The 18163-nt window shown below is 41.6% G+C and overlaps 2 protein-coding genes across 3 annotated transcripts; both read right to left on the bottom strand.

Annotated features, from left to right (window-relative positions):
* Positions 1-194: 194 nt before the first annotated feature.
* LOC144528845 (putative histone deacetylase 1-B) lies at positions 195-10294 on the bottom strand. 2 transcript variants are annotated; one of them, XM_078267697.1, is made up of 14 exons: positions 10185-10294; positions 8917-9029; positions 8499-8616; positions 8331-8405; positions 7849-7987; positions 7106-7247; positions 6927-7019; positions 6691-6799; positions 6220-6606; positions 5816-5971; positions 5689-5734; positions 3881-3902; positions 3809-3841; positions 195-1079 (listed from the first exon to the last, which is right to left on the bottom strand). In XM_078267697.1, exons 1-12 carry the CDS (start codon positions 10231-10233, stop codon positions 3890-3892), a joined length of 1440 nt encoding a protein of 479 aa, XP_078123823.1. In that variant the 5' UTR covers positions 10234-10294; the 3' UTR covers positions 195-1079; positions 3809-3841; positions 3881-3889. The 2 variants fall into 2 exon arrangements, with proteins under 2 accessions (XP_078123823.1, XP_078123821.1); XM_078267695.1 differs by lacking the exons at positions 3809-3841; positions 3881-3902.
* A 4237-nt stretch (positions 10295-14531) lies between these two features.
* Positions 14532-17253, bottom strand: marcksl1b (MARCKS-like 1b). The gene is made up of 2 exons (XM_078268016.1): positions 16949-17253; positions 14532-16006 (listed from the first exon to the last, which is right to left on the bottom strand). The coding sequence occupies exons 1-2, from the start codon at positions 17033-17035 to the stop codon at positions 15458-15460; spliced, it is 636 nt and encodes a 211-aa protein (XP_078124142.1). The 5' UTR covers positions 17036-17253; the 3' UTR covers positions 14532-15457.
* Positions 17254-18163: the final 910 nt, after the last annotated feature.

Raw genomic sequence — 18163 nt, 5'->3', positions numbered from 1 at the left:
AGGTGTGGTAGTAGAATTTGAGTTGACATATTTTCTGTTGTAAGCCATTCCACCCCAAGTCACCATAAAATTACTGAATTTGTCTGCATGAACTACTCAACTGCTAAATCATTAAACCCTATAAGTGTAATGCAATATTAAGCAAAAGCATTGCAAAGAATATATGTATTAAAAAAAATGAACTGCAGCGCAGAAACAGTGTAAGTTTTTATTTTATTTTGTATTACAAAGTTATGATAATGCACATTTCACAAGGATAAAACTCACAATACATTATGTATAATGGTACAAAATATCTAAAACGAGTCACTCACTTCCAAACATAAGGCTCTGATATGTTCACACCCATTCATACTTCAACATAGAAACAATGCAGAAATAATAAAAAAAAACATTGAACAGATACTCATAGGAAGATAAAGGGACTGCCTGTTCATGATTTAAAATAAGTTACTGAGCAGAGATCAGGGAGCAATATGAACACGCTAAAGGCGAGATCATTCTAAACATGCATTCACTGATACATTAACACAGCAAGCCAAAGACGTTTGTCCAATGCTGGTTATTCTAACAGTATCAAACAAATGTTTAAAAAACAGAAAAGCCTTTTTGCATGTGAGCACTAGACTTAAAAACCATCTACATCTGTGCAGGTATTTCAACGTGAGCCCCACAAACACCATGATAGGAACAGTAATCATTTGAGTGCTTTTCTTCACATTAAAGCAGACCTGGTTCACACAACAGCTGAAAAGGATTTGTGTCACTTGTTTTATACTACGTGAAGGTCCAGTTGGGTGGGGTTTACACCCAGCACACGGGCACATTTTCAGATAGGCAGCTGTAGTTGTGCAACGCCCACTCAATTGTTGCTTCACTGAGGCTGGAAACAAATGTAAATAATACGATGTGAACCAGGTTTGCCCATAAGAACACATCATAAAACAGGAATACAAAAAAAGGGTCCTTTTGTGGCAGCAGGAGAAGATGGGAACCAGTGGGGGGGCTTGAGGACAACAGTACAACCAACTATTTCTCCTTGCGCCAGACTTCAAGTTGCCTTCACCTCTTCTTTTGGTCTGAAACATAAACCGTTAAAGAATTTAAGCAACAAAATACCAGCCACACGGTCAAGTCTAGCTAACTATTTACTTCTTTGTACAACAGCTTTGACTGAGTGTTTCACAGGACCCACATTGATGCTTTGGCTATTTCAAATGTACAGATATAGTCATTTCTGTCCATGTGTTAACCATCCTATTGTTTTTTTTCATTTATAAAATTATAATAAGATGAGATAAAGTCTAGTCGGGTACCGTTCACAGTTTTACCAAACATTATACACACCTCCCTCTTCCCTCCCAAACCTGTCCCTACAACCTATTAAATCAAATAATTATTCCATTTCTTACACTGCACTGGACACTTTATTCTTGTATTTGTACCTTATTCTATTTTAGCCTGCTAACGCTAAACGGTGTAAAGTTTGTCTGTATTTCACTGTAGAGGATTCAACACCAGGATGTAACAATCTGCAGCTGCTGTTGTCGGAAAAACAAAGACGGTGCGTTCAATGAAACTGGTCATTTACAGCCTCGTGGTGCATTCAAAGTTGTTAAATGCCCTTTTCCCATCTGGTGGTTGTTTTTGTCATTCAACAGCTATTTACTAGTGAAATAATAATGTAATCACTATAACAATAACTTATTAAACATTTAATTTTGACGAAATGGCCTTAGCAATAAACAAGCCGTTCTTTAATGTCGCCAACTGTTTAGTACCCTTCTTTTTTTTAGGTTAAGGCACCGGTACCGTTTTAAAAGTACCTCTTTAGCACCGGTATCCAAACCAAACAATACCCAACCCTAATATTGAATCTAGATTCAAATGTGTGACTAGATTAAATATATAATAAACAAATACAAATCTTAAAATCAAGTTCATAAAGTCATTGCATTAATTTGATTCCCAATCAAGATACACTGGTAAGAACTGCTTTCCATTGTTAATATGTACTTAAAAACTGTTCTGAAATGCAAAATTGCTCCCGCAAAATCAGGCATTTTGGGCCGCAACAATCTCAAAAAAAGGCTGCGAAATCCTGGAGGGACTGTTTAATGCTATGTTACTGAGAGAGGAGTTGATCCTTTTTTTGTTCATTAAACATGTAGGCCTACAATTACTGTAGAATATGACCAAACACAATTTTACGAGATGACCTGGCTGTGATCAGACGGCGCTGACTCTAAACGATTTGCGTGTCATCCATCACCGTTACAGCAAATGACATGTGGATTACCAGGAAACCCGGATGTATTTTTAATAACTTTCTTGGCAAGGAAGACGTGTCCCGGCCAGGCACAGGGGGGCTACAAGGCTACGAATGTTCTATTAGGTAAGACACAAAGTTTTGTAACAACTTGTAAATTAACTTTCGCTTGTTAAAAGCAATCAGCTGTGAAACTGGTTCTGCCGTTTCGGGTCGGGGTCTGGGTAGTACCATACCGGGTCTTGGGTTTCAGCACAAATCTTTTGACCCGTGAAGAACTTTCACCCACCACAAAAGTGGCAAGCAAAGGGGTCGGGAGTCATGCTACAAGTAGAATTATTTGACACACAAGTTTCCTATTCATATCACCTGATTCATTGACTCCTTACTATATATGAAATGTGTCTTAAGGCTCTGACACACCAACCCAATTATCGGCCGTCAGACAGTCTGGCGAGGTCGGTGACTCGAGTCTGTTCGGTGTGTTCCGTGCCGTCGTCAGTCGAAGGAGCCGTCGGCATCCATTTTGGCCGATTTTACTTATTGAATCGGCCAGTGGCAGACCTGCCAACCTTGAAAAACTTTTTGGAGTAGCAACTTCCTGATTTATTGTCGAAGTTCTGTTTCATGAATACAGCGGCACGCACGCGGAAAAAAAAAAGTGCCATTACCGCTGTCTTTGATGTCATTTGGGATTGTTGGGCATCAGTATAGTGTGTCATTTAGTTCACATGTTTACCAATCACTTCACCTGGTCATAGGACGTAGTCATTAGTCATAGCCCAGGTTACATATGATCTCTATAATAACCTAACCCTCCATAATGTTCCTACAGTAGCCTACAGTCTTATAATAGTCTCCAAAATACTGTAATACTTTTATAGTAGGCCTATGTCCCAAAATACTAGGCCTATAGTAGCCTATTTCTATAAGATTATTATAATATTGGTCCAAAATTGGCCTACTATACGATTCCTATAATTCTTTTTCGTGATGGTTTGTACAAGTCATGTTTAATGAAATAAACATTTATGTTCAAACAAACACAAACAATATACAGGATACCCCCAGGATCCTCCGACTTAAATTCAAAGCTTTTTAAGACCTTTTTAATACCTTTTCAAATGAAATTCAATGTCAACTTCGTACCCATTCCGAAAGAAGTAGGAGGGGGAAATGTCAAATCTCTATACATTTTAAACCAGAGAAAATAATTATGTACAAGTAGGCTAATTTAAATAAATAAAACATTTTATTTAAATTATCAGTCGTATACAATATACAATGTATTGGATCATAATATAATCCAATAAGATATATTACACTGCATAATAGGCACTTTTACTTTTGGTACTTAAGTATATTTTGATAATACTTTTGTACTATTACTTAAGGAAGATGTTGAATGCAGGACTTGTAGGCTAACTGACAAGTAATTTGTAACTCTACAACACAGTTTTTTTCTACTTTTACTGCAATACATGATCTGAGTAGGTCTTCCACCTCTGTAAATCCCCAACAACAGTCGTGCATGAATACCTGCAGCAATGTTTCAGCGTTTTGCAGCTCTGCTACAGTAGCAGATAACCTTTAACGTTACCTGCCGGTCACATCGTCCGCTCACAGTGAAGTCCTGCACGGATATTAGAGTCCGGCGGCTGCTCGCCGTCTCTGTTATAAGACGCACGCCGAGCAGATTAATGCGCTCACAGATCCAATCTTTGCAGATAATAAGCAGTTAGCCTGTAAGCTTGAGCTTTGTCTGAAGGCGCCGAGCAGCCAGCCAGGTTCCGACCACACATCCTCCGCTCAGTTTAACCGCTAACCCCCCCGGTACCGGTCAGAGAGGCGTGTTTACTTTGTGTTTCGGTCCTCTGGTCCGGGCTCCGGTCAGTTTTTAATTAGCCTTCATTAGTAACAGTTCATTTTGTTACGGTTTCAACTTAATCCTAGGAAAGGCAAAAAAAAAAGAAGACAAGACCTTTGTAACGAAACCCAAAACTGAGACGGGCCGGCTACTGCACGTCAACCGTCAACGAGTGAACTCAAAGCAGTCACCTGATTTTCGCATAGTTTAAAGTGGCAAATCGTATCACCGTATTTTGATGTCAAAATGCGTATCTACTACGCAAAATGCGTACAGGTTGGCAGGTCTGCAGTGGGCAGTCGGACTCAATGACCAATCTGATTGGTGGAGTGCTAGCCCTTGACTAGCGAATCAGTGCTTCTTCCACAAGAAGAAGCCCGAGAGCTGACAACGCCAGTATCTTCTTATTACTAGCCATCGTATTTTCTTCCGTTCAGCGAGTGATCTTTGACTACTATCAGCACTCTCTGATGAAAACAATGACTGACGACAGTGTGCTCTGCGTTTACTAGGTCTAGAGAGATATTCCGCCATTTCCGGTTTTCTTTTTTTTTGGGCGACAATACAAATTAGCGCCGCCTGCTGTTATGGAGACGTATTACGTCTCGCGAACACGCAGAACGTACGCTCAAGTCGGCGCCGCTTCGGTGTGTTCCTAGGCACTTTTTCGAGAGACGGGAGCCGACTGATCAGTCCGACTGCCTTTTCTGCCGACGGTCAGCCGTCGGGTTGGTGTGTCAGAGCCTTTAATTACTTGGCAGCCAGGACAATGCTTCTTAATGTAAAAAACTTCACATGAAGATGCCATGAATCTGAATCTAAAATGGCTCTAAGCTCAAAGATTGCTGTAGTGTAAATAAACTTTCAGCTTTTAATTTATTCAGTAGTGCTTATATTGGATAGTAGCTCTGGGGAGTTTACTTCCCGGAGTCCTTATGTTTTTTTTTTTTCGCCCAGCATATTTCCTGGGATTAGGATGGCACCAAGAGCTTGGTTGCAGCTGTCGCCGTGGTCCTGCTGCACTCCCTGCTACACGCTGCTACGCTCTGCGGTGCCCTGCAGTGTCCTGCTACGTCCTTCTATGCTCTGCTGTGCCACGCTACGTCCTGTAACGCCCTGCAGTGCCCTGCTATGACACAAACTACTACGACTACCATTTGTAGTCACTGTTCCATTATCTTTATTGTGACTATTATTGCCACTGGTCATCACATCCCCAACTGGCACCGTCAGACACCGCCTACCAAGAGCCTGGGTCTGTCCCAGGTTTCTTCTTAAAAAGGGAGTTTTTCCTCGCCACTGTCGCACTAAATGTTTGCTCTTGGGGGAATTACTGGAATTGTTGGGGCTTTGTAAACCATAGAGTGTGGTCTAGACCTACTCTACCTGTAAAGTGTCTCGAGATAACTCTTGTTATGATTTGATACTATAAATAAAATTGAATTGCTTGTTGCAACTTGAGACTTGAAAAACTTACTATCCAGAGGTTTTCACACTACCAGGTTTAAAATGTTCATATTCTAATACTTAATGAGAATGTGCTTGATCTTACCCTGATGTGTCCATCTTCTCTTCCTCCTTCTCCTCCTCTTTCACTTCTAGGAGGCAGAAAAACAAGAGTGATTATTACAATATCTGTTCATCTACAAATACCAATGGGACTGGAGAATAAGTCTTACCTTTCTTTTCCTCTCCTTCCTTCTCTTCCTCCTTCTTCACTCGTTTCACCTTCTTGTGGTTGGCTGCGTTCCTGCGGCCTCCTCCCTGCCCCTCCATCTCATCCTCAGAGTCAGAAAACTCCTCCTCGCAGGCTATCCTCTTGTCGTGGGCCCGGACTGGAACACAGAACACACACCGTTGGTATAGGCATAGTTCATTCATTTTCCTTTGAGAGCAAACACAGACTAGAGCTGGACAATTGTGTAGGATACCTCTTAATCTGTAGTGTCCTGAGATAACTTCTGTAATGATTTGACACTACAAATTATAAATTGAATCTTTACAACTCAAGCCCTATCACGTCGACGTAAGTGACCATTTTCTTGTGATGCCGTCTAAATCTAGGCCTGTAGAAGTCTCTTACTAGAGACGCGTTTGTCGGGGTCCTCCTCCTCCTCCTCGTCGTCTCCGCTGTCCGGGTGGGGAGCATCCTCGGGGATCGCCTGCATCTGGACACCAGGGGCGTGAGGCAGCATACGGAGGTTTTCAAACAGACGCTGCTTGATCTTCTCCAGGTATTCGTTGGTGTTCTGGTTGGTCATATTGGACGGGCTGATGTGCAGCTTGAAGTCGGGCCCAAAGTACTCAAAGTAATCATTGTAGGGCAGCTCGTTGGGGATGGAGCAGTCCAAGGCTACGGCGGTTTCGTACGTCCAGCAACGGGCCACGTTGCGAATGGTATAGCCGCCGCCACCCAGCATCAGCAGGGGCAGGTTGAAACTTTTGATGTACTCGACACATTTGGCGTGGCCTGGAAGAACACACAACTGTTAAATTCCCCAAAGCGCAAAAGAACGTTGCGGTATTGTCGTGGGAGAGTGAATTGTGTTTATACCTTTGATGGTGAGGTTGAAGCACCCCAGTCTGTCTCCAGAAAGAGAATCAGCTCCACACTGGAGTACAACAGCACTTGGCTGGTACATCTCCATGACTTTAGCCATGATCTAACACACACACACACACACACACACACACACACACACACACACACACACACACACACACATTGACAAACTAGCTCGGAGAAACCGTCTGATTGATTACGTAGTACCTAAATAAGGGCAGACTTACAGGTTTGAAGATGGCTTCATAGGACTCATCGTCAATACCGTCTCGAAGCGGGTAGTTTACTGCATAGTACTTCCCCTTTCCAGCTCCGATGTCCTGCACACATTGGAGATATTGAATTACTGCCCGGATATGCACAAGACACGCCCATGATCTTAAAAGGGGGAGAGAAAAAAACACACCCTGAGGTCTCCAGTGCCAGGGAAGTATTCCCCATACTTGTGGAAAGAGACAGTCATGACCCTGTCTGTGGTGTAGAAGGCCTCCTCCACTCCATCACCGTGGTGGATGTCAATGTCTATGTATAACACCCTCTGGTGGTACCTAGAGAAGAGAGAATTCAGTCCAGGACATCTTAAAAAGGGCATTCACATAACATGGACACCAAAAACAGCATCCACAGGATAATGTGGCTTGAATGTTAATTTGCTCTAGTAGGCACTTCCACAAGACAACTTTTTTCAAACGTGCCTTCAAATGGGGGGAAGGGGGGGGACTAATTCAGGTATACAAGTAGTCCTGATGCATTTGATATCCACCTCCAAAAGCGGCCCAAAGTGCATTTGGCCACCTTAGCAGCAAATCCATGCAAATCAAACAGGCCAAACGCTCAGACAGAAACTTTTTATATATATATATAAAATTTTGAAAAGATAGCATTGATGGATGGGGAGTGAGCATAACACCCTTTGTCATCTCTAAAAAGGCAGAAACACTGTGAGAAAATGACGAAGGCAGCCATCTAGTGTTTGGCACGAAGTTGTCCGATTGTGTGCATTTTTATCAGAAAAAAAGCTCCATGGCAGGTGTAGCTAATTTAAAATGTACGTGCCAGATTTCTTCGGGGGCCCAAATGAACTGAACCCTGACAGATGGTTGGAAAGGCAGGATGATTCAAATTTGAAAAAGGAAGGCAGGAGCTTACTTGAGCAGCTCGAGGATGGCCAGGACAATGTCGTTGACGTAGCAGAAACCTGAGGCCTCAGACTTCTTGGCGTGGTGAAGTCCGCCGGCCCAGTTGATGGCGATGTCTGTCTGCTGCTTGTTCAACTTCAATGCCCCAGCTAGAGGACAGAATGAACAGAGTGAAATGAACATGAGATTAATGGCCTTTGTGTGTCGACCCAAATGTCTTAACACTTATAAATGTGCAAAAAAATGTTTTTGTAATCCAATATAGATTTTCTAAGCACCCTCTGGACAGTTCTGTGTGGACACATATTTCCCAGTAAGGACGACCACTGGTAGTCGAAATTATACGTTTAACTTAGTCCAAGACAGCATAATCACTAGACTAAATGAAGGCCTATACTTCAGATTTATTCCATGCACACAGTCATAAATATCCCTCTTGTTTTAGGGTGGTACACCAGAGGGATTATGGGAAGTGTGGTTTGAGTAATTTACCGACAGATCCGCCTGTTGAGAGCTGGCAGAACTCAAACAGACCATCAAACACTGGACAGTCCTCTCCGACATTGACTGTGAGAAAAAGAACAAGACAAAAAGATTTAACGTTATGCGGAGAGTAAGAATACTCCAGCACCCTTTGGAAGAAGAAAAGCGGAAACTCACATCGCTGCATCTGTTTGCTATACTCAGACATGTTGTCTGGTCGGATGGACCTCAGGAACTTAATGTAGTCATCACTGTGGTATTTTGTCATCTCTTCACCACTGGCTTTGTGTGGTCTCTGGAAACAAACAGAAAGATGATGAGGAAGAAAGTGGCAGCTGACACTTCCCCGTTTGTCAGTAGTCATTGGGTCTGTCCGATTTTGACATGTGACAAGGTCATCCAAATATTCAAACACCAACTAACCAACTAAATATGAAAAATACCTGCATCACAGTCAGAAACTATCAACATATTCTCATATGAGACACTAGCTTTTAAGATTATGAGACTCTATGCTTTAAAGAATATGGTGTAATGACACATACGTTTGGATCTGAGTGTTGGGGAATGGTTTGTGTGGAGTGACATAACTCACATAGATCTCCATTTTCCTGTACAGTCCATAGTTGAGAAGGAGGTTGTGTGTCATGCGGATCCTGTGGGGCTTCATGGGATGGCCCTGGCCATAGTAGTAGTTCCCCACATCCCCTTAGAAAGAAAACATTATCCAGACAAGTTTACATTACAATTGTTGCTTAATCTATTGCCATGACCCAATTTGCCCCTACTGACTTGGCTGTAAAGACAAGTTAATGCCAAACTTCATTCAAAAATGTCCTGTTTATCTGCAAATGTTATAACGATTTACTTAACAATTTTATGTTTTAGGGTAAACCAGTCTTCAATCCAATCCACCAAGCTGATTTTGTTGCAACGTTTTTTTTTACAGATTCGCCTGTTATTCACACAATGTTCAATTGCAGATTACACTGTAGGCACTAACATGACCTGATGTTAAAATCTGAGAAATAAAAATAGGAGATGGTCAATTCGCTGGATTGTAACGTTAGCTTGATTTATTCATATGCTACTTGACCTAGCTATATGTTTGATGTTTGCCAGGAGATATGAGTCAATCATCAGCTGCAGTTGCTACCTGTAGGTATGGGTATTGTTGTTTTTTTTTTCTTTCCATATGACAAAAATTTAATTTTCATTAGAAAGCCCGAGAATAATCAAATGTATTAACGTTACCGTTACAGTAATTAGCAGCTTAACCATCCCACTTGTACTTTTTACACTTAGCTAACGTTACGTACGGGTATGTATAATTTTCCTAAGAGTGCTTATGCATAACAGAAAAGAGAAATGCAATATAACTTAACGGCACTTATTTGAACGAAAACTTTTCGTTAAATAATCTAACTGACAACCAGTACACCGGTCCCCACTTCTCGGAAGTTAATAGCAATTTGGGGCAACATTGATGTGATTAGCGCCGGGTAGATCCATGGCTCTCTGTTCCCAGAATGACCAAGTTACCGCAGATACACACATCACAATCCAATAAAAGATTTAAATAATTTAAGGACATTGTTGGGTTATTGGGAAAATGAAATGAACACCGGATGATACATTGCGTGCAGTTTCAAGCTAACAGTTAGCTAACGTCAAGCATACCATGTAGCTATAAAACAGGCTAGTTAGCCAAACGTGCAAGCTAACGTTAGCTCGCTACACCGGCTAGCTAGCATGGTCGTACTGCACTTTTAAAAAATACATGTGCAATTTCCTATGCAGCTGCGCGCCTTCAATGCCGCTTCAATCATGGGAGAACCCGAGGTGCACAAGTTGAATATTTACCGTCATAGTAATAGCAAACTTTTTTCTTTGTTCCTTGAGACAGCGCCATTTTACCGTGACAATCCCACTGTTCCGTGTCCACCGGTTCCTCTCTTGCACCAGGGAACTATCGTCTCTAGTCAACCAATCACAGATGCTCAACCGCCCGACTGGGAGGCGCCGGTACCCAAACCAAGGACCGCCGACTCGAGGTTGAAATTACAACCAGACAAGAGTGTAGAGACCGGTGGAGCAGACAGCACAATTTTGTCTTTTAATTCAGTTTTGTAGAGGCGAGCTTATTTGTAATGTCCAGCAATTGATAATTAGTTAATTGAGGACATACATGAGCAGCTTCTTCTGTCTTAAGTCACTGGGGTTCAGTGTTATGCCCAGTTGATTTAGCTCAAGGAGGACAGGGATAGGGACAATAAGGCCATGGGTATAAAAGCAAATGTATTCAAAACAAAAGACCCCACTTAGGCTAACACAGATCGTGGTACCTGCTGTCAGGGCCGTCGTGGGTCTTGCTTGTCCCCAGGACAAGATGATTTGAAGCCCCCTGCAGATTATATAAAGGTTAAAGGGCCCTACCTTGGCAAATCTCCATTCTGAAAACCCCCCCTGCAACCACACTGTACCAGTAACACCATTATTTCATTGATTTACAATTTTGTAATTTGTCAATTTAATTGTATTCTATCATTGATTGGTTAAAATCAGTAGTCAGCCCCAGTTTAAAGGTCCCATGACATGGTGCTCTTTGGATGCTTTCATATAGGCCTTAGTGGTCCCCTAATACTGTATCTGAAGTCTCTTTTATATAGGCCTTAGTGGTCCCCTAATACTGTATCTGAAGTCTCTTTTATATAGGCCTTAGTGGTCCCCTAATACTGTATCTGAAGTCTCTTTTATATAGGCCTTAGTGGTCCCCTAATACTGTATCTGAAGTCTCTTTTATATAGGCCTTAGTGGTCCCCTAATACTGTATCTGAAGTCTCTTTTATATAGGCCTTTGTGGTCCCCTAATACTGTATCTGAAGTCTCTTTCCCGAAATTCAGCCTTGGAGCAGAATTAGAGCCACTAGAGCCAGTCCCACAATGAGCTTTCTTGAGTTTGTGCCATTTCTGTCTGTAGCTATTGAGGAGTAGAGAGGGGGGGCAAGGTGGAGAGTGGGGGTGTGGCCTTGACCAACTGCCACTTTGGTCGTTTGAAAGCCATGATGCCTCTCTCTCATGGGTGGGCCAAATTCTCTGGACGGGCAAAGCAGAGAAAGAGGAGGTAACCTTCCTCCTTATGACGACATATAGGGAAGATTCCAGATCGGCCCATCTGAGCTTTCATTTTCTCAAAGGCAGAGCAGGATACCCAGGGCTCGGTTTACACCTATCGCCATTTCTAGTCACTGGGGGACGGCTAGAAATGGCGGGGAATGCATATTAATGTTAAAATACCTCATAACGTGAAAATGTCATGCCATGGGACCTTTAATACTGCTAAATAATAAACCTTTATTTTAGCCTTCAAAGGTTGATATAGTGTTTAGATGAGTTTCCTCTACATTGATTGATGGTTAAGTGATCTAGTTTTAACTAAGTATAAATGTATCTAAGCTTAGATCTTGGCGTCTGAAATCTCCAATATCCCTATCTACATATGCCTATTTCCTCTATTATTTCAGCTAAACCTATAACAAGAAGCAATGTCCTTTTCAGGACATTTTTTTAGACATTTAAAAACTTAAAATGCCACGTTTTATTTATGTCTTTTTTTTTGTGTTTATGTTTTTATTTGCGGGGCATTTTTTTTAGGTCTTTATTTGATAGGATAGCTGAAGTCATATAAGGGGAGCTAGAGGGGGAATGGCATGCAGCAAAGGGCCGCACGTCATAATCGAACCCACAGCCACTGCGTTGAGGACTGTGCCTCTGTAGGCTACATGGCGCACAGGCTCAACCAGGTGAGCTACCCAGGCGCCCCTTGACAAAATATTTCTACATTTATTTTATTTAATTTGTTTATTTGACAGGGAATGAGTGAGGTAAAAAAATAAATAAAAAAAAACTTGTCCTTGGCCAGATCTTAGGATGGTACCCTAAAATAGAATTAAAAAAGCTACTCACTGTCCTGTTTTATAGTGTAGTGTACAATGAGACTGATTATGCATATTGATGCAGGCTTAGTACTGGAACAGATTGGGGAAACCAGACAATAGGAGGTAGGCCTGGCAATGTGGTACTAGACAATAGGTGATCAGCTTTGTGGCATTCCACACAATGGCCACCAGGTGACAGTGTAAGCTCACGTGTTTGACTGTAACTCCCAAATCTCTGCAGACCCCTTCACTGCTGAATGAGAAATGCAGCAGCACCCCAAAGCTGATCGCTCACATAATATCATGTGTAGCATGCAGTGCAAACAAAACACTGGAAAGATCAACTCCATATGGAGCAGCCATAAAATCATTTACAGCTTACCGTACCTGCTGCCATGCAGTGTAAGCTGCATGTGGAAGATTGACACAATTTAGGTATGAGTTGTGATGAATTTGCTTGGTATTTAAAGACACTTATAATGAAATAAATCTACTGTTCGAGCTTAAGAAACAGTTTGCTTCAAGAGGCAGAGAGCTGTGTCAATGTGTGGAGCCCCAGTTTTGTTTAAATAATCCACAATTGTTTAAAAGCTGGGTCCAAATGTAGCTCAGATCTCAACTCATCATATCACCATGTGAACTAGGTCAGTTCACCCAGAGCACGACTGCTGTGTTCAGTTAGCCACGTTCAGGAGGCCAGTCGCCTCCTTCAAATGGAAGGAATACTGTAGATGTGAAGGAGGAGGGGCGAGTGGGGGGGGGGGCCGAGATAATGGTGTTGATCTCAGGGCCAAAAGATTAATTGAGGGCCAGGGGGTCATTGGAGCTAACATGGCAGTGTTTGATTATCTCCAAACCAATAGAGCTAAAAAAAAATAAATAAAATAAAAACACGTGGGTGTTTCTTGTTCCAGAGAGAATCACAGTGATGTGTCGTGGGGAGTGCCACCTAATCTCATATCAGCGAACACAGCGACACTGAGCTTTTGCTTTGATTATTAGCAGTGGATCATTGCCTTTGTTGTTCAATTATTTTTGTTTATTTATGTGAAGGACAGAGGGCGTCGAATGCTGTACAGATTGTAGAACGCCTTGAGGCACTAGCGATATTGGGCTTTATAAATAAAAATGGTCTTGACTTGATATGTTTGTTTGAAGCTGGGCCAGAGTGAGTGATAATCCAATAAAGGCTAATAATTACATGAATGAGCAGAATAAAACTTAATTGATGTCGAAGTCTGGCCTATTCCGATTTAGTGGGTGTTTGCACTAATAAACCTTATTACCTTGTGCTGTGAGCACCTTTTGTTTCCTTGTGAAAATGACTGGCATATTAAAGCAAAACTAGGTCTCTGTGCTGAATAACAGCCATTGGAGCCACAGGTGATCATTTACAAGAACATGGTAAATGGTCAAATGTGTGACAGCACCACAAGTTAACAACCTCGCTAACCTTAGCTAACATTCGCCACTGTTATACCAGACCAAGACAGGCTGTAGCAGCAAACACCCTGAGTGTTTTGAACTGAGAAATTATGTTTTTATTGCTTATGAATTCAACATTTAATTTGTTAAAAAAAAAGAAAAAAAAGAATGTTATTTCATATTTCAAAAGTTACAGTAAGTTTAAAATCATTAAATTGAGTTTTGAGGTCAAATATGGAAGGACATGGTGTAGCTGCTCCGATTTAAGTTTTTTCTTTATTCTTATATTTGTCTTACATGCAGACACCAAAGCTATGCTAAATGTCAGACAATAAAGCATTGGCCTTTACACAGCGTCTCTTCAGTTTCAATACGTGGATGAATTCAAAATGTGTGTCCCTAACTAACTTTGTTAGACTACTTCCAATGGGTGTAGGTCGCTGTGACCCAGACGATAACTGCTAAAGTACATGCTAGTCAACAGATGGCTTACTTCAAATGATTTCACTTTATCTCATCCTGGAGGGTACTCAGCATGTCCTGGTGTACCACACCGCTCATATCAAATGATTATATTTCTATACTTTATTAGCTTTACCATGGCCTAATTAGTGACATAGGAGCCACTACACATCAAAAAGACCTTAATCATTTTGGTGTCACTGATCATATTACCTTGGAACATAGCTAACAGTACAGTATATATATATATATATATATATATATATATATATATATATATATATATATATATATATATGAAAAACAGGTTCTACATCCTCTCATTAAAGTATACTTCGTAACAAATGTAATGCGTGATGTAAATAACCATGAAGACACATAAACGGGCAGGAAACCAATATTTATTTACCATTATCAACTTTACAATAAAACCAGTAACATCTGTCAACATTAGCAAAATAAAGAACAGAAATCAATCCAATGTATTTACAGAGACAAAGCAGATTCAGGCTCACATACGACAGATAAACAACTCTGCTTCATTTCAAACCGCAACAGTGAACATAGCAAGCTTAAGTGTTCTTTTTTTCATAGTAAGGTAAAAATCAAAGTTGTCTATTTTTTTCTTTTTTTCTTTAAACAAACAGGTAATAGCTTCTCTGAATCTTTAAGATGGTTCTCTATAATACACCACAAAATACTTCAAATTTGGGTTAAAATATAGGAATGTAAAAAGTTGGCGAGTCTCTTAAATTTCTGATTTCATTTTTTTTGTTTTTTTGTTGTTGTTGTTGTTGTTGCTCTATTCAACAGTCATTTCAAGTGGTGATGGTGTCCTAGTATCTTATCTAGCTGCATTCCTTCAGCAAGGAGGCATCTTTGATCTGCAGATTTTTAGGGAAAAAGATGCTTTGACTCCTTCCTTCTCCATCCATCCTTCACCCGTCTATACTTCATGGTGTCATTAGCTCGCGTTCTAGCCATTAAAATCCAATTTCCACATAGCGACCAACCCACAGCCTAAAACTCAGTCCAGGTCCAGATGTCGAGTAGTAACCAGGGAGGTGATCTAGTGAATCTAGTCGTCTTGTTATCATGACGAAAAGTGGCACGTCGAAGGAGTCTCTCACATACATGTGTATATATTTACATATACATATATCCATATACATATGTATACATATACACATATATATATAAATATATATATATACTCTTAAATTTTCTCTTTCTCTCTCTCTCTCTCTCTCTCTCTCTCTCTCTCTCTCTTGAAAAACAGTTCACCCAGTTCATTGTGAGCTAAAGGTACAATCACTCTTTCTTTTCAGAGGGAGCGGGGGTCGAGCTGCTCTCCTCTGTTGGTTTCGTGGCCTCGGGGGCCGGGGCAGCTGCCTCCTTGGCCTCCTCCTTGGGGGCCTCCTCTTTAGCCGGAGCCTCCTCTGCCTTTGGGGCCTCGGCCGCAGGCTCAGCGGCAGCCTCCTCCTTCACCTCCTCCTTCTTCTCCTCTGCGGGAGCAGCGGCTCCGTTCTCGGCTGGCTTCTCCTCAGAGGGGGTGGCGGCGGCGGAGGCGGCCACGTCCTCTTTCACAGCCTCGGTCTTCTTGCTCTTCTTCAGATTCAGTTTGAAGTTGAAGGACTTCTTCAGGGAGAACTTCTTCTTCTTCTTCTTGGGGGTCTCCTTAGCTGCAGCCTCGCCTTCAGGTTTGGCTGCCTCTCCGTCTGCAGCAGGCGCCGGCTCAATAGCGTCGCCTCCTGCGCCGGCTTCAGGCTCCTTGGCTGCTTCGGCTGAGCCATTGGTGGCGGCAGCATCCCCATCAGGCTTTGTGGAGACATCACCATTGGTTTTCACATGTCCATTCTCCTGAAGTCGACACAAAATAAATCCTCTGTTTCTAAAGCTTCACCTTCTTTACATAAAAAAAAATTAATAAAAAAAAAAAGCCTCTCTGTACTGCGATTTTAGAAGTGCATTTCTCATTTCTTTTCAGAGCATCGTCGTGCTCATCCATTAACACCACCGTCTCGCCTGGCTCAGAGGCGACGCCTTGCAGTACCCTAATGAGGCGATAGGCGGCGGTAGCGCCTCACAGACCGCCTGAGGTACCAGACAGACATCGGCTCAACAAAGACAAGACTAGAGCCCATCGATGGAAGAATTGAAACACTTCCAGTTAATGTTTATCAAAAATAACTATCCTAAAATGTAAATTGCTCAATAAATGCAATGAATACTTAAGTAAGTAGATGTGTGTCACTTAACGTGTAATTAATATGTCATTTTAATTTACATTAAGATCCAATAATGGTCTTAAGTATCAAATGTATGATTCAATGTAATTCATTTCACTGATTTCACATTTTGGAAAGTCCCAAATTGCAAAATGGGTGTCCAGACATATGGGTGTTTTAATCAGGGAGGAGTAGCCTAGTGCCTACGTGCGCTCGAGCTCTCCCCCCCCCCCCCTTTAATGCCTGGCACTATCAAACACGTTGTGCGGATTTTGAGTTAGACCTCAGTCACAAATACTCGCAAACATACTCAACATACTTAAACTCAAATTGTCAACCGAGATAGCCTAAATAACAACATGCTAGCTAGCTCATTTTGGGGTGCTCTGTGACCAACCCATCAGCAGCCCCACCTGATTTGCCCAAAATGTCCTCACATTCAAGTTTTGTTAATTCAACGTCGACTAAATTTGCTAAACTAGTGTTTTCGTGTGAGAAATTAAACTTTTTTCAACGTCTACGTATCTCCTCCATTAAAAAACACAGTAATAACGGCCCGGGTAAGTGTAATTACCTGTCCGTTGGTTTTGACAGCTGCACCATCAGCGGCAGCAGCGTTTGCCTCCGCGGCCACATCTCCCTTGGATGCCTGGGATCCCATTGTCTTCGGTGAGTTTCGGAGTTTTCTAAAGCAAATTAAAAAGAAAAACTAAAAAAGAGTGGTTTTAAGTTAATCCAACCCCAGGGCGAGTTACGTATCCAGCGGTGAAACGATGAAAAGTGTGGGTTTTTCTTCAGCTACTTCCTCTCGGTTGCTCCTGTGCTCGGACTTGTCACCCCGCTAGTGAGAGACCCTCTAAACTCAACACTGGTTGAACGCAACGCTTCAACATACAGCAGGTTCAAGGCGCCACCCGTGGGCGGGACCTGCTGAGGTCTGACCAATCATCTTACAGTCTAAGGGCAAGTCTAGCCAGCTCTGGCCAATCACCTCTGACTCTTTAATTGGCCCCGCCCCACAGGAGGACCCCCCCCCCCAGCATTGAAATTAATTTAGTTCAGCTGAATTCAGTGTTTTATAGATTTGTAAAGTAAAAAAGTAAGTTAAAAAAACAACAACACTGACATGGCATCAAGATAAAAGATCAACATTTTAATTTCCATGAAATCATTTTCTCTCCTTTTATAAGTGTGTGTGTTATTATGTGTGTTCATTTACTTCTGTTCCTATGATGGTTGAGCATTCAGTCAAAGTTGAGGAATGTCTACTGAACTCAGGACATCTTGCTGATAGTAAAGCAAGAAGAAGGACTTCTTACTTTATTGTCAATTATTACAGCATTTTCATGTGTGTGGGTATGTGTGTCAAGTGCCTAGGTCATAGACTGTAAAAATAAGGCCTACAGACAAGGACCTTGGTTTCCCCACTACACTCATCCTTATCCAGGTAAGATAAGCAGATACATATTGCATGATTATAACAGGTATACATGGGGTCTTTGTTTAGTCTTTTGACTAAAGCTGATAAGTTGATGTAAACATAACAAACCTGTAATAGGAAATAATGAGTTCTATTGACTCTGGTAACTCTATTCACTGTAGCTATTTGCTTACACAGCATCCAGATTGGCTGATACCTTGTGATAAACAAATGACAAGGCTTCAACTAACAGTTATTTTCGTTACTAAATTGATTTGTAGGTTATTGTCTGGATTAATCAATTCATTTTACCAGAATGTTTTCAGAGCTCAAGTTGACCAATCAATCAATCAGCTGGTGGTTTCAGTT

Source organism: Sander vitreus, chromosome 14 (genome assembly GCF_031162955.1).
Source record: "Sander vitreus isolate 19-12246 chromosome 14, sanVit1, whole genome shotgun sequence".
Taxonomy (NCBI): Eukaryota; Metazoa; Chordata; class Actinopteri; order Perciformes; family Percidae; genus Sander; species Sander vitreus.
Note: the sequence above shows the minus strand (reverse complement) of the source record. Positions and strands in the feature narration are given on the sequence as shown.

Coding starts and splice junctions, on each gene's coding strand:
- LOC144528845 (XM_078267695.1), bottom strand. CDS start 10,233: ATGGCGCTGTCTCAAGGAACAAAGAAAAAAGTTTGCTATTACTATGAC. Junction 6,800..6,926: donor ATGAAGCCATCTTCAAACCT/GTAAGTCTGCCC, acceptor TGTGTGTGTTAG/ATCATGGCTAAAGTCATGGA. Junction 5,735..5,815: donor GGAAGGAGAGGAAAAGAAAG/GTAAGACTTATT, acceptor TCTGCCTCCTAG/AAGTGAAAGAGGAGGAGAAG.
- marcksl1b (XM_078268016.1), bottom strand. CDS start 17,035: ATGGGATCCCAGGCATCCAAGGGAGATGTGGCCGCGGAGGCAAACGCT. Junction 16,007..16,948: donor CTGTCAAAACCAACGGACAG/GTAATTACACTT, acceptor TGTCGACTTCAG/GAGAATGGACATGTGAAAAC.